Source organism: Calidris pugnax, unplaced genomic scaffold (genome assembly GCF_001431845.1).
Source record: "Calidris pugnax isolate Ruff unplaced genomic scaffold, ASM143184v1 scaffold38, whole genome shotgun sequence".
NCBI classification, from domain to species: Eukaryota; Metazoa; Chordata; class Aves; order Charadriiformes; family Scolopacidae; genus Calidris; species Calidris pugnax.
In genome coordinates, this window is record NW_015090995.1 from 11,734,025 (window position 1) to 11,757,026 (window position 23,002).

Below are 23,002 nucleotides of genomic sequence, written 5' to 3' on the forward strand. Positions count from 1 at the left end.
TATCTCAAACCACAGTATTACTGCAAACTTACACTCGTGAGCCATACTTCTTCCCTTCTACCCTAAAGACCGGAACCTACTTAATATTACGCTGCTAAAAATTCCTTCTAGGACTAATACTTTTGGATTGTGAAGCTTCCATACCCAGTCACAGACAAAGTTATGAACAAAACATTGCCAGAGTCTTCTGCATTTAAAGCAGAAAGGATCAGGCACTGATTTTTTGTTTTTCCTTTTTAATTCAGAAACTCAGTTGTTTACCAGCACTCAATCTATGACAAAGAAAAACTTGGAGGTGTTTTGCTGTATGTTACCTTTTACTTTAAGTGGCAGAGAAAATTGTACAGGCTGGGATTGCTCCCCTGAGATATGCTAAAAGCTTCTCCCAATCTTCAGGGAAACAGGGTGACAAAACCACTTTAAGAAGAAAGCAGCCGCCGCAGGAGGAAATGCACTTCTGACAGGAAAAACAAAAGCTTGTTTAAAAATAAAACCCAGACACGGAGCTACATGAACACGTATTTACTGCAAGTAGCTCTATGGAAAGCCAAGTCAGATAAATATAAACACTATACAGAGCTTCAAGCCAGTCTCCCAAAACCGCAAACGCGATGTGTTTTACAAAGAAAACAACATAACAATATTTACAATGGAAGACAAAGCCAGATCAATCAGCTCAACTTTAAAACAGATCTGTGAAGCAGAAATAGCAAATATAATGAACAGTTTCAACCATATATGTTTTAGTTTGTACAGACAATAACTGTCCAATATCAAATTAAATTTACAGGACAAACATTGTTCTATCATTGGTATTTTTGTACTATACAGCAGCATAAACGGGTAGCTGGAAGGTAGTATATATAGTGATATGTTTTACATCATCTGAAAATGTTCTTCCAGCACAATACTGAATAAATTAGTTGCTGTAAACTAAGAGATTCAAAAAGATTGCATATTTATTATGCCGTACCTATTAGTATTTGTACCACTATACTTGAGGTTACCCATTTACTTATTTATTCAGCATTTATTAAATCAGTGCTGTATATTGTACAATGGCAGCCTCAGGGATCTAATATGAAATAAGTATGTAACAAATTTCTTCAAAACAACCTTTTCCTTTCACATTAAATGTTTAGAACTATCTTCATCCAAATTTTGATTTCTTAGAAAAAATGTAAAGCTTTATAAAAAGCTGTCTACATATTGCATTATTAATTTACGAGACCAAACAAAAGCTGTATGGCGAGACAGTATCATGGTCTGTAAGAGTGGTCGTATTTTTAATTAGTGTATGTTTAGCAGCAACAAGTAACTGTACCAACTTCAAATTCTCTTCCAGAATCAAGAACAGATCTGTGCTTTTAAACCCTGTAGCAACAGTTTTTCCTGTCACTAGACACTGCGTAAACTGATTGGTACCATGTTCCCCCCCTCCCCCCCAAAAAAGTCTTCATATTTTAGTGACGTGTACATTTTAGTACTACTCAAAAATAGATCTGGGTACACATCACCGAACAATCGAAGCTGACAGTGTCTAATTTGTTATACAAACTGTACCAGCAATTTAAAGGTTGTATGTTAGAGGTGAGGCAGCCTGACAGCTCGGTTGTACAATATACAATGTAGAGGATTTCCAGCTGTGTGGTGCAGTACAGCATGAGGATTTGTGTACCACTTCTCAACCCTTCACTAATCGTCAGTGCCTTTTGTTAAACATTGCATGTACCAACGACTGGTGTCACGCTCTTTAAGTTCATAGCGGTGTTAAAAATCTAAATTCATTTCAACCAAAAAAAAATTCAGTACAAGAGTGAAGCACTTAAGTTGTAGAAAAACCAGGAGTTACTTAAAAAAAAATGTCAAATAGTTGTTGTCGGCATTTCTGGAAGTGGGATAAAGACAATTGATGAGCCAATGTTTTACTTTTTTCCCCAATTAGGCCAGGAAGAAAGAACAGAAGTAGTCCCAAATTGAAAATGGGGCTTTGGTTGAAAGTAAGATCAATTAGGGTGGTTTCCCTTTAAAAAGCTACAGCTGACAGATATAATGCAGGAGTCACAAACGCTGGATACGACTCTGCAGTTCTCCATTTGAATGCATGAACAAAAACCTCATTTTACACAATTCGTATTTATAAACAAGTATCTTGAGGGTAAGAACAAAAACAATCTACAAGACAACCAGCCCATTAATCCTACTTTGTACATACCAAAATTCTGAGCAAAAAAAATATTGTTTAAGCTCTGACAGACATCTGATTTAAAATACTCTAGCCTATGATCAAGAAATACCTCTTGTACCATAAAAGCAAAACCTTAAAAAAAAAAAAAAGGCAGAAGAGGTTTGTCCTTCTCCGAGCAGTTCAGTCCCGTGGGTTCTCACCCCTCAAGCCACCAACGTGCTGCTCTGGCTCTCCCTCCCTCCTTCCACCTCAACCAATCCAGAACTGCCCAAATATTTCTAAACAATACATGTTTTAAGCTAACCACTTGTTAATGTACCAGAAAAGCAAACCCCATGTTAAACAATCAGAAACCAGCTTTTGACTTCTCAGAATATAAATTAACAAAAAAATAAATGGGAGAGACAGGAGGAAGAAAGGGGCGTAGAGGGATGTCCTATCAGCATTCACACTGCCTCCCAGATAGATATGACATGAAAGACCAAATTCCATCACCAAAGCACAGCTATGAAAAAAATCTCAATTCAAATTAATTCAACTGTAGAGAGCTGATGTCTATGAAAAAATTAATTAAAAGGATGTGTGTCCATGTCCGTGCTGGTGGAAATGAAAGTAGCCGGCTGGAGCTGAGCTTTGCTTCCAAAAGCACCACACAGTTTCTGGAGTTACCAGCAGAAAAGTCTTCTCTTCCAACAATGGTTTCCATGGCAATGCACTCAGTCTAGAAAAAAGGGGGGGGAAGAAAAAAAAAAAAAGTCAGTGACATTTTATATGCAAGTTATATTGGAAAAAAATGTTTTCTAGTGAGGAGAACACATGGAGCTTATCCACTGCAGAAGCGACGGCTGCTGGATGCAGAACTTGGGTCCCTCTCAGAGGGAGGGGGCACCACCAAGCGACATCCCCCTCAGACACCCAGAGCCATCAGGAAGATCTCCCAAGTCTGGACCAGGCCCCAAGGAGCCGCTGCCACCACGGAGCTGCCACGCGTCGGCCAGGCAGGAGCTGGGGCAGCATCCAGCTCCGTGGTGCCAGCCCACGCACCCCACAGCCACCCAGCACCCACCACACCAGCCAGGCTGCACTTCACGAGATCTCCAGCTCCCCGTGCAGCAGGCAATGGATGGATGGAGAGCAGCTCTCCTCACCCAGGTGAATACCCTCCCATCCACAGCAGGTACGGAGCTGTAACACAGACACTCTCTGCAACTCTGGCTCCAAACCAGAGTGGGAAGTCATGACAGCTGTGTGCCCCGTCCTCAGCTTTACAGGGAAAAGCTTATTTAGTCACGATAAGAAACACCTCGGAGTATAGCTTCCCCTTTTTCAAGGAAGTCTCACTAAAAGGCAGCACGTGGCACAAAAGCACCAAGCCATGGCTGACAGCCACCTGTACGGCTGCCAGCAAAAACCAGGGGTTTAAACTGGGACTGGGAAAGGCAAAATACAAAGTGCTCAGTAAAATGAGGGGGAAACCCCCAAAATCTCGTAATACAGGAAGATACAGTCGGGTGACAAAGCAGAAATGGAAATAGGAGGGAGGGTGACCTCCAAGCAGAACATCAGCTCCGCAAGTAACTGTGGACAGGCCAAGGTGAGTGCCTCAAAAGGTTCCTGACACAGAATAAACTGGTGAAGGGGATGTGAATCCTTTCTGCAGTGATGTGAACCTAAATTGAGGAACACATGAAAAGCCACTTTTTAGCTCAGTACAAAACCCTTCTGCTCCCAGCAGAGCCAGTGTGAACACCGGTTTTCAGTGGAGGGGCAGTATTGGCCAAATCATGGGTTACGCTGTCTCCCAACCCTACCAGACTGTCCTCCTCTTCCACCACTTTTGTCCTCTCGGCCAAGACTGAGGGCACTGTCCTCTACCAGTCACCTTTGGTCACCTTCTTGTTCAGATTTGAGGTACGTGTCTGTGGGATCTATTTCCTGGCACAGCAGCAAAGAAGGAAACAGCAGGTTCCTCACATTGAGAAACAACTCGTGTAAGAGATTTAGTCTGCAGAAGGCATCAGATACAGAACCGTAGGCTACTTCTTCCCCTCGAAGCCCCAGAGCACAAGCCATCCCGCTGCTCTGGGAGAGCTCACTGCCCTGGAGAAGAGCTGCAATACGGGGAATACTTCATTACGAAGCATGGTGATGTCAGTGGGGGCCACTGGAATGAAAGAAGGGGGTTTGGAGCTTAATCCTGCCCAAGCAGGGTCACAAGGAATCAGAGAGATCTCACTGCTGAAGAAAGCAGAGTGCTTCACTGCCTCTACCACGGGAACATGCTGAAGAAAATGTGACCATCTGAAGAAGCCGCACATTATGTATAATAATGCAAACCTGTATGTTTACTGCCATACCCAATCATGGAGTATGCACACACAAACTCCACCCTACGTTAGAGAAGTTCTGATTTCCGTCAGCTAAAAATACTGTCCCTTCAAGAGAAAAAAGAAAAGCAAGCCAGCCCTAAGCTCAGCTGAGCTGCACCAAGCAGCCCTGCCCCTACCACCGCCCCTGGGGACACCCCAGCTCTGGGCAAAGGCTGCCCAGCTCCAGAGACACAGAAGCAAAGCCCAGGCCTGGAAGCAGCACAGATGGGTCCTTCGGCTTCAGGGGAAACTCCCTTTTATCCCTACACAACCCACGCCAAGGTCTGGGTTGCTGAGTCTCATTTTTCAAATACGTAGTGATTTCAAAAACACAGTAACTTGGTTTTCCACAATTCAAGGAAGAAACAGCCAAAATACAGCCACAGCTCAAGAATCTCCATCAGTATTATTTCATAGACATCATAAGATCACTACAAAAAGCTATTGCCTGTTACACACAGAGCGTGATGTGGTTAGTGATGGCTTTGTTTTCACAAAAGCCAAATGAAGCTATTATTTTTGAAATAGTTTTCCTCTTTAGAAAAACATTATTTTGTTGTAGGACCAAAGGATGACAATATGCACCACAGCTTGCAATGAATCACACCTCAACAATGCAGGCAAGTCCAACGTGCAAGCAGTTAGAACTTCTATATTAAACTTATATTCAGTAAAAATTAACATTTACCAGCATCCCCCCACCCTTTCCTTGCTGCGGACCTGTAAGCTTACATAAAAGGAACTTCAAAAACTGTCTCTGCTTTTGTCAGGACATTTTTCCTCCACGCCTAACACACAAGGCACACCTGAAAGCTGCTTGACAAGTTATTCTAATCTCCCCAAGCACATCCCCAAAACATTCCGAAGAGTAAAGCCCTGTCGTTTGAATTGGACAATCCCATGTAGCAGAACTCGGTATTTATACCTCAAACTTTTGAAAACTTTCATAGACTTATGCCAAATTACATTTAAGATCCTTGGAGGGGAAGGGGAAGAGCTTAAGAGCCAAAAAAACCCCAAAAACCTGCTTAATGCAGAAATATGAACAAACCTGGCCTAACTCAGAGGCAGCATGATAACCAACTCTCAAGCAAGCTCACCAGGTAACTCCAAGCAGAGCCCAGACTAACACATGCTCATTCCACAAGAAACCAGAAGAAAGTGTCCTCAGCAAAGCTTCACTGCGGCTTCTCAACTATCCCCTGGCTCAAACAGAGTTTTACACCAGCGTAAAGGCAAGCTCAGGACCTCCCTGCAGCATCCCCCCTTCCCAAAACTCTACTCGTTAAACAAGATCTCATTAATCTGTGTGTGTCTCCATGATTAGAAATCCTACTTCAGCATATTTCCTCCTCATTTTTAAGCTAAAACAGAATTGTGGGAATTGTAAATAAACATGTAGGAGTTTCTCGTAAACATTACCTACAAGCTGATAAGAATCTCATAAAGCCTTGAGTCTCTCAGGGAGTGATTGGTTGTCACCACTTCTCTAATCCCCTTGTTAAAGCTGAAAAATTCAATATTGCAGTTGGAGCAGTAGAGCTGGCTGATGCCCTGAGTCATTAACTTTTTGGGGGATAAAAGCATCAAGCATTTATATATATATATATAGATACAAATATAAATTGAGATATATATACGTATGTGAACACATGTATCAGTGTCAGAAAAGGCAAAAGGAAACTCATGAAACTTAACCACATGAAAAAAAAATCCCTCTGAAATCTAAGAGAAGACCGAGGTCTTGCAAGAGATCCCTCTCACAAAGCATCTGTAGTCATCACCATTTATGAGGGTGGCTCTCGGGAGTGTCCCTCACTCCAGCAGGACCACAGCCAGAAAGACCCACAGGTCTCCCACCACCAACCTCCAGGCAGGAGAAATCCCATGTCACAACTAGCGGAGCCTGCATCCAGGAGCCAGTGGGTCTCCAGCAGAGCCAGGGACTCCAGCTGACGTAGCTTCCCCCACCACATCCTCCTAGAAGATCTGTGCTGCCCCACTCACCGAACTGCGTCTCACACTCTAGTGGTACAGCTGCCTGCCAGGAGCCTCGGTGCCACCAGAGCAGGGGGTGTGTTTATACAGAGGGACCTGTACCCAGCTGCGTGAAAGCACCACACGTGTACACACACCACAAGAACAGTTATTAGTCAAAGCGGTGTAAAATGGGCTTAGTGTAAGTGAGAACAAGGCCAATGTCTGTTGTGTTGCTGATATACCTGGAGCTAATTTGTGGATTTCCACCTCTGCAGTTCCTCACCAGCAGGATCATAGAATGGGTTGGGTTGGAAGGGACCTTAAAGATCATTTAGTTCCAGCTCCCCTGCCACGGGCAGGGACACTTCCCACTAGACCAGGCTGCTCAAAGCCCCATCCAGCCTGGCCTTGAACCCCTCCAGGGACGGGGTTCCTTAGGAAGGGACCTTGGTTTATGTAGCGAGGTTGCAAGAGCAGTCACACTTTATGTTCCTTGGTGGTCCTTCTCTCCCACAGCTGACCTTCTCCCATCTTTTGACTTGCCAGTAGGTGAAGGTAAACTAGTGGAGGACATGAAATGCTCAACACAAACAACATAGCTTCTGTGAAGCTGGATGATCTTATTTCAGTCTTCATAATGCAAGATTCATCAGCCAACAATTTTCTTTAGTAGTACAAATACGAGAATTGCTGATCAACAATAAAAACCAGATTAGCAGTTCATTACAAATACCATATAAATGTATTTGACTCAACACTGCCTGAACAGTAAAGGAAGCTGTCAGAGAAATGGATGAAACAACTGTTCTGAAAGGAAAACAAGTTATGAGGGGTGAATGAGCTGGGAAGAGAAGAACAAAGCTCAAAGTAGCCCATCAGCTCCTTAGAGTTCTCAAAACATAAATGCCACCAAATGAAACTCAGTGGCCAGATATGAGATGACAAGTTTGAAGATAGCTTTCACTTGCAGCGTAAACACGCTGCCGTTCCTGGATTGTCCCGAGCTCTTCCAAGAAAATCTGCTCAGTCTACCAAAAAAAAAAAAGTCTGATAACTGATCGTTACAACAAAACAAGCAGCAAAGACTTGAACTCAGAAAACCTCTGCACTTTCGAAGCAGCCTAGAAATATACTAAGTAGTTTTCATACTGCACTTCTGTTTATTCAAACTTTAGCTCTGCTAACGGATTCTACAGAAAAGCTTCAGCCTTTATTCAGAATGGAGTTCTGCTGCTTCAGAACATTGAGAACAATACAAGTTCCACTTCCTGTCCAGAGAGCATCCAAACATTTTCACAGATCACCTCTCAAAACGTATAAGCAAAGTTTAGAAAATTAAAACAATGTTCTCCGCATTACAAAATTCTATTTAAATTCATCATTTGAAGATGGGATGGGATTATAAAACCACACACAGCTGTTTGAATCTTTCTGAGGAACAATCAGACAAGAAGGATCGCAAGGCAGAAGAGAAACTAAGAGGGCAAATATTTAAAACAGGATGGCAGTATGCCATTGCTCAAAAATGTTTGGTTTGAAATTAAGGAACACACTGAGAAAGTGTTCTGCGAGTACTGTATGCAAAAGTAATCTATAGTTTTATGAAGCTTAGGGGCAAAGGATTAGATTAGTCTAAATTCAATTGATTGCAAACCCAGCATGTTCCATTTGAGAACTTATCAGAGGAGAATATATCCAATTTACACTTCATTTCCTGCATCTTAATTGTTAAGGTCATACAAGTCAGGCCACTTTGAAACAAACCAAGACGTTTTAAGAACATAGCAGACACATCCTAATTCTCTCAAAGAAATCCATCCTAAATAAAATCTGTTTTTTACAGGAAAGGGCTTTTGCTGACAATTCTGCAACTATTCCTGAAAGGATAAAAGCTTTGCTTACAGAAGATATTAATTTAAGATAATTAAATTATTAAAATCTCCATGTCAAAGACTAAGACAGCTTAATGCTTTCTGGAGAACACTACTGAAGTTCTCCATTTCCTGAACTTCAGGTTAGGGGGAAAATCGGAATTAATCCGACTTAGGCAGATCAAAAGCAGCAGAACAGCTCTAGACTTTCTTGTGCACATGGGCCACACAATATTCCTGTTGTTCAGGAAAGGGCCAGATCCCAGCACAACCTCAGGACACAACGTGCGTGTCCAAGAGCATTTAGCTCACGCTGGCGGGACAGGGCAGGGGGGACTGCAGTGTATCACATTTCAAGCCTTCCCCATGCACGCAGGTTGGGGGGAGGGAGGTAATTTGCCCAAATACCTTCTTCACAAATTAGTGTGAATATTCTTTCTTACCCCCAAATCTTGCCGGATACATAGTTACTCTTCTATGTCATTTCCTATTTCTTCGAGTTCTTCTTTTAATGGCATAGCTTTAGACTCGCTAGAGGCAAGTGGTGTTATTTGAGAAAAGCAGAATTCCTTCCTAATTTGCACACGCAGACACCAAGTTTACAAATACAAATCAGCAGAACAGCAAGACTTGCTGTGGCCATTGCATCTGCAGCGACTGCACCTGGGGAACCCAACCACAGCCCTCACACACACACGTTCTCCTTTGCGAGATGTCTTAAACTACATGCTCACCATTAAACACACACTCCACCTACTTCCTTCATTCAACAACAAACTAATGACGCTCAAATTGAGCTACTGTACCTACAATTTTATTGACTTTCCACAAGCAAAAAAAAAAGCAAAGTTTGTTCTAAAAAAGACCTATCACACAACTCACTTTTCATTGGATAAACACAGCAACTGGTAACAAGTGTTCCTGTGAACTGTATTCCTCCTCAAGCTGCATTTCTGAAATTTAGGAGATGAAGTTACTCTTACAAATAATCTTTATTCAGAGTTGTTCATTCAAATGCAGTTCCGCTATTCTTAGTGCTTTGCAATTTCATGAGCTAAAAAACCTCTCCCATGCCTTAAGATCATTTTTATTTGCTTTGCCAAAATGCCTTATCTTTTGCAACAGTGGCTTCTTTTTCTGTTTTAACAAACAGTAGTGTTGTTTCTAGGAAGGCCGCATGCACACTCCCTAATTTCATCTCTTTTACTGATACTATTCCTAGAACTAGGAAACCTGCACACAGTTTTGGCAGAGCCCTCGCACCAACTCCAGTTGCACTGGACAGCTTGACAAGAAGCTGTTGGGGCTTTTTTTGGTGGTTTGTTTTCGTGAGGGTTTTTTTTTTTAAACTAAAGTTTAGTTTAGTTAAAAAACCTAAAATTAACTTCTCTCCACTCAAAAACAAACACAAGTTCAAAATCTCAGATTTTCGTGTTGCAGAAGAACGAAAAAAAGCTCTGCTTTCAAGAGCACTCCCATGGCAAGTGTGCAGGGTATTACAACTGACCTCTTAAAGTGCAGAAAAACTTAGGTAAATTTTAGCCAAAAAGAAAAAAACAACCCTTGTTTGTGTGGCTTCTGACAATACCACCTGCTCCGGTTCACTCTGCTCTCGTGACAAAGGTCAGGAGCCCTGACGTGCCAGCAGGAGGAACATATTTCCTGCCCGTGCTCTTGCCCCACACCGGCTGCTAAGAACTGCTGGAAGGGAATAGGAAAGAAAAGAGCCCTGTCAAACACCGGGGCTGAACAGCACACACAGCTCCCATGTCCTCATCCAAGGAGGACTTGGAATAACTGGGAGAGTTTCTGAATAGTGCAGAAAAATTCACAAAAGGTGTGAAACAGCTTCAGAGTGAGGAACAGCCAGGTAACACGGACCCGTCCGCCTGCAGAGAAGTATTGGGACATATCAGGAAATTAAAAAATAAAGATTACACCGCAGGTCCCTGCTGTGTGCAGCGCAGGAAGCCACTGACAGCACACGGGCTAAGTGTATGGCAGAGGAGGATACAGCATCTACACAATCCTGAGTGGCATGGAGAGAAAAGATAGGGTTTGTTATCTCTTCCAATACACAAACGAGGGGCTGCCAAACAAAGCTGGTACAGAGCAGGGTCCAAAAGAGAGGAGTCTGGGTGCAGCGGGTACTGACCGACCGCAGGCTGCCGGGGATACAGGGAGTTTACGCAGGATCAGAGGGACTGGAGAAGTACTTGGATTAAAGACCCATAAAGGATTATAAAACAGACAAACTATATCAGGCTCAGGATATCCCCCAAGCTGAAAAAAAAAAAAAAGAAATTGGAGGCTGGGTGCATGTTTGTGGGGAAGCATTATATACGCCTGCCCTGCTCTTCCTCTGCTGGGCGGTGTCTGCTTGCAGGCACAGGTCTCCACTTCCAGTGAGCAAAACTATTATAAACAACTAAGAGAAAGGACAGTGTCACTCATGACTAATGAAACAGCTCCCCACCCTTCAAATCACCTTCCCTGATACTTGCTTTCTACACAAAGTTTTTCCTTTCTACTGAAAGTTTCACCCATTCCAATTCATCCCCTTGCTCTTCCCAACCACTTCAGCCATGGGCATTCAAACGCTTTCAGCACTACCTTTTTCTTTCACCTCTAGTGCCATAAATGACTGTCTAAGGCAAAAAGTTCCTACGTGCCCACGCGTGCCTGGACCAAAACAAATATATCTTTGTTATCAGCCACTCTCTGCTACCACACACAGCAATGGCACACATCAATTTTTTACATTTTCTAATTATCATATTATTGAGTCTGCATTAACATAAGGATACTCCAGCCCCTGGCTTATGTGGGTTCGGATTGCATTGCATGGGTCAAGTGAGGTCTTCTCAAATCACAGCACACGCACAAGAGCCAAGGATCGGGTCTTCAGCTTCCAGGAGCAGCTCAGGAACTCACAAAAGGCAGAGCTGAACCGTGTCTACACACAGACAAAGTTTAATCAACAGTGTGCAACTCTTGTTTAGTGCTTACCTTGTGAAACATGTCAACATTAATATTTCAATCACTTACACCCTCAGCAGTGAATCAAGCCTGGCTGCTGCCACCACTTCCAGACTCACCCACAACCACTAGTGTCTGTTCAACCTGATCTACTGACACAGAAATAAAATTACTTTCTCCCGTCAAAGCAACCGTTTTGCACTCCAGCTTCCCCAACCTGCTCTCAAGCAGCCAAAAGCATCACAGCAGCCATGAGCAGGTGCCATCCAGACCTCCCTGTTCAGAGCTGGACTCCAAACACTCTCATGCACTGGTTACAAACCCTAGAGGTGAACAGATCTCCCAGGCCACACTGCTGCCTCCTCCCCAACGCCAGAACATTGCCTGAATCCCAAAGATGCCACCTGAAAAGCTCCTACAAAAACAAGGAGGAAATGGTAGTAGCACCAAGGCAGCTCCATCACCCTCACTGCTCCTGGAGCAAAGTCTCATGAAGATCAGAGGGTGCAGGTCCATGGGACATTAGCTGTCCAGGGATGCTGCACAGAGGGACCCTGCGCTCCCATACGTGTTCCTGCACCTCTGCTTGCACCAAATGTATCAGCCACATGGCTACAGGAAAACTAACCTACAGAAAGGAAAAAGGAAAAAAAGAGGGGAAAAAAAATAATCATCACATTCCACATCTAAAAGGGAGAAGTAAACATTGGGACATGCTTCTAACTCGGAGATACATGTTGGCCCACATTCCTCTTACTGAGATTAATATCCTGGCCAGTGTTCTGACATTTACCTCATTCTTTTCAAGTCATTTAAACCATTACAACCACTGTATTTATAGCTCGCTACCTTCCATCACTCCCTTCCAAGTGCCTCTACCAGCTTCCTCTCCTGCAACTGCGCTCAGGAGCCTTTTATCTCTCTGCAAGGCCGACTCTTATCTTCACTCTGCCAATGGCAGCAGCCTTGATCTTTATCATACTCTCCACCCCAGCACATTAAGTTTCATCCATCTCTTTAGTTTCATCTTTTAAATTGTAAGCTCCTTCGGACGGGGACCAACACATTTACATTTGTGGCACAGCACAGGGGACCTCCATCCTGCCTACCTGGTCAGGTTCTGCAACGAGTGGAGAAGGTGTCTGGAGCAACAAGCTCTCATTAACAGACTCACTGTTGCAATCTTGTCCGAATGACCTCAAGATCAAATCTGTTCATTTTTTCCAACTCATTTCTAACTGATCTCCTGTGAACCACAACCTGCAATTTAAAAACGTCTTGTTCTAGAAACAAATGAAAAAAAACCCCTACCTATCCCCCCCAAAACAGCACAGAATTAAACATAGATGGCAAATACCTCCTAAAGTGACTCACATAACAAGAAGCAAATATTCTCTAAGTTTGAACAGTGGATGTTACTGCTGAAAACCCAAACAGCTTACAATTTTTTCCAGCAGACTAACACAAAAAAATTCCATAAGCAAACAGTATCATTTTGGCTCTTAACCCATATTGGTTTAGACTTGCAGAACTTAAAGCGTGTTCCTCCATCTGTACTGATGGAAGTTTTACTTGCACTGAAGAACGTCCTCAGCCAACTCACCCGCGAACAGGCTCTGGTTACTTAGACCAGGAAGGGTTTTAAGTGCCACAAAAGTTGCAGAAACACTAATGCCCATCAATAGCTTAAACCTCATACAAATAAGGTATTGCTTGGCTCACGTTAATAGCTTTTCTCGGTCTAGTCTGCAATAGGTTCTGTTACCTAATGAGGCATCTGCTTCACTATCACTAAGAACTCTCCAAGCTCCTAGTAGCCTAAGAGATCTGCATGAAATGAAGCACTAGTTCCCAAAAAATGGCTCAGGCTATCCAGCATCAAAAAAAGTTATACTGCAAATTCAGCTCTTCAGCAAGAGCCATAAACAATAAAGCAAGCTGGCTTGGCACGAGTACAGGAACAGAATCACACTATTCCCTGTGGAAGGAGGATCTCATTCATTAGTCCTTCAAACTTAAAAGCAAATTTTACCAGGTTCCTTGCACACCTTTTGGCATTGTTTCCCATGATTTTCAGAAAAAGAAGAACACACTTCGATATCCTCAGTCATTCCACAAAAATCCTGTTCTACTGAAAGGGAAACCTTTCTCCACATGAGTAGCACGTTTATAAGCCTTTCATGGTGAGCAAAAAAGAAAACACTATTCTTACCTATTTAATGCCTAAATAATAATTCAATTTGATATTTATATAAGTTCATAATACGTACACGCTAGACACCGAACACAAGCGCTATTCATCTTTTAGTAGCAATTTAAGTTTTCAATTTTCTTTAGTCACATTAAATTATATCATCACCTTGGAATTATAGCCAAATCTTAACTATATTAATTTCAGTATAAGCCACCTCTTTCAAAAACCCTTTCTTCTCAGAAGATTAAAAAAGATTAGACCTTACACTTAACTCACTAATCACTGGCACACAACACACATGTACACACACACAAGCAGTCTGAACTGCCAGCATCCAGCCATACAACTAAATTAACAGAAAAATAATGTTTTGAAATAAGCAACCTTTGTCTTTTGAGATAGATGGTTCAAGACTTAACCAAGGCAGAAAATTCTTGCTTACAGTCTAGTACATTGCTGCTCTTGGGGTAATGCTACACCTGAAGCAAAATCTCCACAAATCCAAACGCTTATATGTTCAAGATCCTTTAGATAAGATACTCAGCAACACCTCTGACATGCCTTTGATGAGTCAGGCTAATTTACCTTTGTCTTCCCGCTGCCCTCAAGTATGTCACAAATCCCTATTGATCAAGGTTCTCAACTAAATCGTAACCCATCCCTAAGCTGAGTGACCTTTATGGAGATGTAGGGCTTGATTAAAACTAGAACAGCCATTGCTTTAACCTGTAAGACAACACTGCAACTTAATCATTGGGTTGTTGTTAATACGCAAAAGCTAAACACGAAGGAAAAAAAGCAAAAAAGAGTCAAACAGCAAATTTGCAGGGTGGGCCACAGGACAGCTCTCCAGCCAAGTCATTACATACCATTTAGGGATGAGTCATAAGATAATGCTACATTTTTAGGACAAAACAGCAGCAATAACACATTCCCAGGCTCCAGAAAGCTTGCCTGTCTCACCTGCCTTTCAGTTTTACCACTCCATTTTCTTTTGAGTTGAAGAATGCCACATTTGATCACAGCAGTACTTAAAATAAAATTGTAGTTTGTTTCCTGCTTCAGATCAGAAAAACAAACTTGTTAGGGCAATCAACATACTGGACACCATTCAGCATGTTTTTGGGAGCACCACAGATCCACAGAGCACACAAACAGGCACCAAGATACAAGAGAGTACTATAAGCTCTTTTTAGTACCATCCAAAACCTCAAGGTATAAACCCTCCCCCCAGCGATGAATACGAAGAAAACTTATTAAAGATCCTTTAATTAAAAAAATGAGCATACGCAGAGAAAAAAAAACACAAACCCACACTCTACCTACTGCTAACAGGCCACTGGACATAAAAAAAGCCCCTAAGAAATAGGGAGTGACAAACCACCCCAGTAACCCTGGGCTGGAATGCAGCTGCTGGAAGGACTGGGGGGCACCCACACCTTCTGCTACTCCCACCTGCCACCCCAAGCCACAGGGAACAGACAGCAAGGGAAGAGGGGAAAATGTGATGTTTTAGAGGGAAAGCTAAAACAGTGCACTAAGGATTTCACCAAAAGACTTAAAAAAAAAAGTTTAAAAAGGCAGTTTGAATTGTTACCGGATTACTCCGGTAACAATAACTCCTGCAACAGTGCTTTCACCTACCGGCAAAAAGCTGTAGACTTCCAAAAAAATTACATATAACCATCAGCTGCAGCTATGGGTTTAGGGACTGGAAATCTATTTCCAAAAGTATTTCAACACTGACTACAAGTAAGGGGAACATTCTTGTCTCAGTTTCTCACCCAAGCACAAGTAAAACCCAACTGATTCTTGGTCAAATATGTCATAATTAGCTCACTCCCACGCTGCACGGCAAAAATCTGTTCTGCCTTCAGCAGCTCATATACTACTTGAGAAAGTTACCCTGAGTATTTTTAAGCATAGCTGTAAGTCACTCAAGACTGTTAAAGTGGCATCTGTTACAGCCAGATTGAAATGGTATGGTGGGGTTTATTTCTAAGAATTATTATCCCAGCATTACCTCAAAGCTGTAGGACACACAGCGACGTTCGGCCGTGCTTCAGCAGGGTTCTTCAAGCTATTTTTAAATGGGCCTGTGCTTTCAGAATTCTGCTGATACAAAAGAGCTTCAGTTTGAAGCAAACTTTTAAAAACCACTAGTCTGAAAGCCAAAAGGGGCAGTTATTTGCCTGGGATCCCGTAAACTGTAATTTACTATATTAGTAATAGCTAAACTTCCAGCTTCTGAGTTTCTCAGAGTGTATATTGTTCATTACATTCTTCAAGATTTTTCATTTGAAATATGCAAGTTTCCATGAAGGATCTAGACAATTTGCAACACAAGCTTTGCTTTACAGCTATACTTGTTTTCCTTTCTTTCAGCTGCCCAAAGCATCCCCAACACTCTCACCAAGGCTAGCACAGGGGAGATTAAAAAGGTGAGGAATATTTAAATTATAATCCTGCACTTTAGAGAACTTCTGAAGTGTTATCTCCCTGTAGTGTTAGAATGTCAGGTAGAGATCAGATTAAAGAGTGGGTGTAAAATAGGTGGGCTGATATTAAACTGAGCATTACATTTACTCTGAACAGTCTGGTTTGCTTTTTGGGGTATCTTTGCAGGTTTAATATTTCTAATTAAGTCTGAAGAAACTTGTATTATACAGGACCCATTATGCAGTTTATTACCGCCCCATTCTTATTATCCTCCTCAGTTTCTACAAGGTCCAATAACAAGGTATACATTAGCTAAGCCCTGTTTGAAGTAGCTTTAGTGTTCTGTACTCCTAGCACAAAATTTCATGACTCAGATTCATGTAATCAAAACTGCAAACCGCTTGCTTCAATATTGTGTAACAATTTTGTGATGAAACTGTTTTGCTAATGACCTCTTTAAACTTCAAGCATTAGAAATCAGAACCTTATATTCTTTTTATCATCATTATCAACATAAAACTTGAGGTCAATCTTTTTTAAACCTAAAATAAAGACTTAATAATAAGTCAGGCTTATTTACCATTTGAAATCGATGCCCTCCCCCTCCTCCATCTATGTCATGAATGGAGGAGGGGGGGGAAAAAGTTTGATTCACATCAGTGAAACTGAAGCAGAAGTAGTTTGGGAATTACAATGAGGGGGCAGTGATGCATTGGAAATGGCTCTACCACCCTCAGCAGTTGGGAGAACACAGCTGACTCACAGAACACAATATTCCACTTAAGCAAACAAAAACAATACAGAAAAGCAAACAATCCGAGGTTGGCAAGTGTTTTCCTCCCTGTAAAACTGCAGTTGAGGAAGAAGAGATGAAGTTCTCTACCTAATAGAATTTAATAAATATGGGATAGCTCCTTTCCAGGCAGTAAAGGGTAAACGCATCTGCTAAATATTTTTCTTAAGAATGGATTTAACCACAGAGCATTTTTCAGGCAAAGAGACCGAAAGAGTGGGCCATAAGAAGGAAAGAAAAGACAGCACTCAGTTCTGCTACAAGTCTCCAAAAGTATTAAAAATATCAATTACACACAGGCACCCTACACCTCCTCAGGTTTAAGAGTGAAGCTTTATTTTCACTATTCACAATGGAATGTGAAAGTGATTTTCTGGATTACAGAACAACTTTTTAAATACTAAAAGCTTGACGGCAGTAGAAACTGATAAGCTGTTTAAAGAATACAGACTTCTAAACACGATTTAGTATGTGAATGAGAACTGGCACTTTTATAAACAAGAATTTTAAGTCATTACTAAGAAATAGATATACATCACCAATTTACAACACTGTAACTGCTACTTTTAGCTTGGACTATTCTGAAATCTGCTCATCCCTCCACAAAGTCAATATGAACAATGTCAACACCCCACCTGCCCTCCTACTATATAACAGAAATACGTATGTCTTTATAGAAAACTGTTAAGCCCTGTTCTGGAGAAGTGTTTTATAATTTTGTTTTTCTTTTTAGGACTAGAAAAAAAACAGCAACCTAAGCTCTTGCTATTCTCATACTTAATTTCCTGCCAATGCCTATGGTTTTATGCACAGAGTTTCCTTCACTTCATTTTAATACACATTTCATTTCCAAAAAGACTTCAATTCATAGCAAAACCAGCAGCTGTGAGTCTCTTGCCCCTCCGCAACTTGTAACAGACAAGGGAAGAGCCCCAAGCACAGGGCTGGAGAGATTTTTGCTGTAGCAGCAATAAGCAAAATGTTTAACAACATAAGCACAATTTCTAAACACACTATCTCTTGAAAAATATTTTTAAATGCAATATTTACAGTACAGCTAAAAGGAAATAATATCTTTTTTCTTTCTCCATTTTGTGAGAAGTTTTACTTTATGACATGGATTTTAGTCATACGAGGGGAATAAGATCAAGTATCAATTCTGCTGTCTATGGGGGTGCTTTTTAAAAAAAAAAAATAGAAAAAAACAAACCAAAACAAAAAAAAAAAAACCCAAACCACAAATCGGCTCCAGCGATCAGTGTGCCTTTGACTTAGCAGACAAATCTTTGAAGTGCTGAAAGACTAACTTTGGAAGAAAGCACTTCTTGGACTGGCAACTTTCAACGTCTTCTAAATTTGATTCCAACCAACAAAACAAAGCAGAGGAAAAAAAACCACTGAGGCAAACCACACATTTCTGAGCAGCCCCAAGCAGCGCTGCCAGACTTTGAATGGCATGCGAGCTGAGTCAGGCTTATACCTTACACTATTAAAGGCTACAAAATTTTAAGCTCCTGCAATGCCTTCTGCCTTTAGACGCTTAGTTTTAAAGTGAAACTAATAAAGAACCTCTATCATTTCAGTGCTTAAGATTGTAATTAAAAATATAAAAGCCAGCAGTAGCCTGCCCTTTTACTGCCTTCTCTGTTGACAGAGAAGTAGACAAATATCAATGTCCAACAGTGATTAAATATTTCCTCTTAGTACTCATCAATTATTGACTACGCATACATTTGCAAAGAGAGGAAAACATCATTTCCAACACGTACAGTTATCTATCAGGGTGGGGGAATTACTGTAAGGAGTTCAGTGGGTCACTAACACCAAAATAAGGATTATACTTCCAAAGTTCCAGTGCAATGCAGTGCTTGCACAAACACTGCTGTTCAGTCAGTGGACATGCAATAATACCACCACCAGCTAATTACTATTTTTTGCTCCCACCACGAGAGCAAAGAGCTTATCACACGAATAGGAGCATCCCTCCTCTTTCCCATATTCTTCCTGCTCACCTCCAACACCCTAATTTTTTATGCACGCCTCAAACTGTGTTACCTTAAGTTGGGTCACACCAGGGATCACTTGAAAGCTACCAGCCTGCTCTCCAAAGACCTGGGAGACACCCCTCAGAGCCTGCTCTTCCTCTATTCCAGGCATTCCCCACCTGCTACACTGAAGGCAGATCCCTCAGTACCAACAGGCTCAGCTAAGCCCTTGGACACTGCTAGAAGGTGGTGGACATGGAGAGCATGGGCTACAGGAGCTCCCCACCACCCTGGTCAGCCACCAGGAGATGGCTTCACAGGATACAAGGATACTTTGGAGACCAGAGCTCAAAAGCAGCACACCAAACCTTCAAGGGAAAAAAATGAGTTCTGTTTACATAAGATTTGACTAAATAAATGCAGGCAGATTTTCACATTAAAATCCCCTATACATCCATTTCACTACATTTATTGAAAAACAGATCTAATTCCCAAATTTTGATGTCTAAACCAAATTTAGTGACACAAATTACAAAATATCAAGTTCACCAAAAAAAAAAAAGTGAAGAGTCACCTAGATAAAAGAAGCCAAGAAGAGGAGAACCAAAGTGAAGGAAAAAAAGAGCCACCATAACCTCAGGACAAGAATTCACAATATGAAATACCATTAGTGTTTATACTAGCAAGATTCTTCTATAAAAAAAAAAAAGCAGATGACAGCTTGATAACACCTGTAACTGCCCAGTTGAGTCACAGAAACCCTTTAGGCCAAGGCCCATGTCCCCTTTAGCCTTTGGTCAGCTGTTAAAATGCTGCACAACAACGGGAGTGGTTATACCAGAATAATACAAAAGATTATAAAAAACATTTACCCCATTTTAGTGACTTCATTTTAGTTTTAAGTGGAGAACCTAATTCTACAGTTAAGCAAGCATGAAAAGAAAGTGCATTTAAAGTTACAAACCTTTTCTTGCAGCGTTACACTTCAGACCATCGGACCTGCTGAAATCTATGCTCACGTAAGCTCCACTGTCCAAACCTGAAGTACCATTTTGGAGGTGGCAAGTTGGTGCTGTCGTACTTGCCTCACAGCTTATAGGATCATCGCGTAAATTCAGAGCGATGTAGTTTAAGCCATTCTGAAATCCAGTTGAGGTATCCCTGGACATTTTGCTTTCCTGACCATCAGAAATGTTTTCATCTGGTTTTAACCAAACATTGTCAAATGAGGCAGAGCTGTGTCTTTTGCTACTATCGGTAAAGAAGGAGGAGGAGGTCGTCACAGTCCCAGCAGAAGAGAATGTTTCAGAACTGTGTCTCCTCCTGCCTTGAGGATCGGCTCGAATCACTTTCGGTCCCATAGGAGGTTCAGAGCTAGGAACAGCAAAGCTACTGCTACCAGCATATCGATCAACAATGCACAGTCTATTAACTATGGAAGAAGGGCTATCAATCTTTACGCTATCGTCGGATTCGGTGGCAAACGGCCGGGGTGGTGTTACTGCCATGTTGAATGTCATCTCTGTGTAGTCATCAGTCCTGTTGCTTGCGGTGCTAACACAAGCAGTACCAAATGAAAGCCTAGCGTAGTCAGGATTTGGTTGGTTTCTAGGAATACTGGAACTTGCATAAATTGAAATATCTGTTAGAGAGTTGGACAGGTCCTTCGCTGCTTTCGGTGACTGCACATCCAAGTCAACGCTCATATAATCAGAAAGCGGGGACTGTCTGTGGTCACCACTTGAGCCTAGAGATGATGGCGATCCTTCTGCAGATAAGGAATATGGTGTATTACTTGCCTTTTCATTAAAATCAATATTTATATATTCACCAGGACTCGCTGGCTCAGGTGGAACTGTACGGTCATACATCCTTGGGATAGTATTACTCCCTCTTGTACCCAGGGGGAGTCTTGTGGGCCTGGTAGCCCTGTTCTGCACAAGTGCTTCCTCTGAACCTTTCACCGCCGGCAATTTAGAGATGCCATTAGCCAGAGCCTCACTGTTGACCCCTTTTAGATTTTCTGGTCCGCCATACAAGAGTTTTCCAGGTGAAGACATTGGAACATATTCACTGTGGTCGCCGTTTTGTCCTGATAACGCTTTAAAGCTTCGGGGCAAAGAAAAATATGAACTGAAACCTTTGGAAACAGAAGCGTTGTGAATATAATTTGAGTCACTGGGGTGCTTTGAAGCTGAATTACCAGGTGACATATCCATATACTCATTGTTTATGATCTTCTCATTACTCCCTTTAGAAACAAATCCAGTTAAAGGACTTCGTACAGGCGAAGAGCTAGCCTTTGGAAACATCATCATATATCCTCTGGAGTCAACCTGAGACGGCGACCATGAATTGTTAATCTGTTTTGGAACAGACATACTTTTAGGAGTCATTGGCAAATAATCGCTGTTGCTGGATAGAGAAGATGCAACTCCTGGCATCATTGGCATGTACCCATCATCCCTGGCTTTACTCCTACTTTGGTTACATACGGAATCAAAGTTAGCATCACTGTACTCTGATTCATGGTTATCTTTCAATTTTGGTGTTTCAGAGTAAAGTAATCGTCCATGATTTCCTGCAGAATCTTCATCTAACAAAGCTGTAGTTTGCGTCGTCTTCTGCTGCACTGCTACAGAAGTTGGTTTTGTTAGAGAGTAAGTTCTTTTCCTGAGACATTTTTCAGCCTCCATATAATCATCTCTCGAGTTATCATCTGCCTGTTGCTTACTCATGGACATGTACTCACTCAGACAGTTCTCCTCTCTGATGGGCGGTGTGTTTCCCAGGGAATCCGGTGTATTACTCCTGACCCGGAAGTACCTGAAGTCTCCAGGGCTGGAACCATATTCATCTGAAGAGATAAACCCCCCATCGCTTGGGGAACCACAAACAGATGAGCTGGAAGGCCTGGTCAACATGTCCGAAGCAGAGCCATGGCCACTACTGGAAGAAACACTGATGGGACTTGTAGTGGAGGGAAAATGAGAAACGGGCAGCGAAGCAGACCTGGTGTGGTAAGATGAGCTGAAAGCAGCTCTCACATACCTTCCGCTCCCTTCTTGCCGGCCCAAATTCATCCTCGCAGTATTCAGGTGGATCAGGCTCCCAGTCACTGACCTGAAAGGCCTAGTCATGGTTCCTTCTCCTTCGCTGGATGTTCTGAAGCGATAGGAGTTGCTGCTTTTGGTTGTAGGAGGAGTCCCCCCGGCAACATTCTCAGTTCTAGATCTTCTCTGCAGGCCCGTCTGGCTGGGGGGCAGGTTGCCCAAGTGCCTCCTAGTGGTGATGAAGGAGATAGGATTGGTACCACTACCGCCACCAGAAGACTGGCTCTTGCTTCGGGGCCTGAACTCTGCAAAGGCCTTTAGAGCTTTCATGGTCTCCAGAAAAGTCTCATGCATATTCTGGGCAACCACCGAATCATCCACTTGCATCCAGAGTTCCCCAGGTCCAATGGAAGCAGATCTGCCCACTTCAATGAAGAAGAAGTTCTCCGAGTGTCCGCAGCGACGGATGTTCATTAGCTGCAGGTGGACGGATGGCACCTCTGAGTTGAGCTTGACGAGGTGGATGGCCTTGCTGGAGAGGCACAACCTATACACCCCGGTAAGGTTTTTTGTTTGTCCCAGCCCTTTGGGCTTAACGTTGACCTGCCACACCTCCTTGAAGACGGTTCCGGGCCTGAGGGCGGCCCCATAGTGCTCGTCATCCTCATCCACCTGCTGATCGGCGTGGTCCTCCTGCTCCAGGAAGCCCCTCTTGCTCTGGCTCATGAGCTCGCTGATGGCCTGGTACCAGGCCTCCTGCTCGGCCTCGTTTTCCGCCAGCATGGCGAAGTACTCATCCTTGGTGTACAAGGCGATGATGTGCTTGTGCTTGGCGTCCGCCCGCCGGCTGACGGTGAAGCACTGGTAGAGGGGGATGACCCGCTTGGGCGGGGGGCAGCAGAGGGAGGCGGCCCCGCCGCCGGCCCCCGCCGCCCGCAAGCTGCTCTTGAACTTCTTCTCGCTGTCGTAGTACTCCAGCCGGGCGGGGGCCAGGTGGCTCTCGGCCCGCAGGACGAAGTACCGCTTGTGCCCGTGTTTCTGCTTCCGCAGGTAGCCGCACTTCCTCACGTCCTCCCCGGCGGCGGCGGGAGCGGGGAGGCCGCGGCCCGCCGGGGGGGGCTGCCCGCCTCGGCCCACCGGGCGGCCGGCGG

The 23,002-nt window shown here is 42.9% G+C and overlaps 1 protein-coding gene across 1 annotated transcript in view; it reads right to left on the reverse strand.

Annotated features, from left to right (window-relative positions):
- Positions 1 to 507: 507 nt before the first annotated feature.
- The window catches only part of IRS4 (insulin receptor substrate 4), a 24,230-nt gene continuing 1,735 nt past the window's right edge, over positions 508 to 23,002 (reverse strand). Inside the window, exons 2-3 of the mRNA XM_014954924.1 lie at positions 19,763 to 22,990; positions 508 to 2,909 (exon numbers count right to left, since the gene is read on the reverse strand). Of these exons, the coding sequence (XP_014810410.1) occupies positions 2,905 to 2,909; positions 19,763 to 22,990 (3,233 nt within the window). The 3' untranslated portion in view covers positions 508 to 2,904. The remainder of the gene's footprint in view (positions 2,910 to 19,762; positions 22,991 to 23,002) is intronic.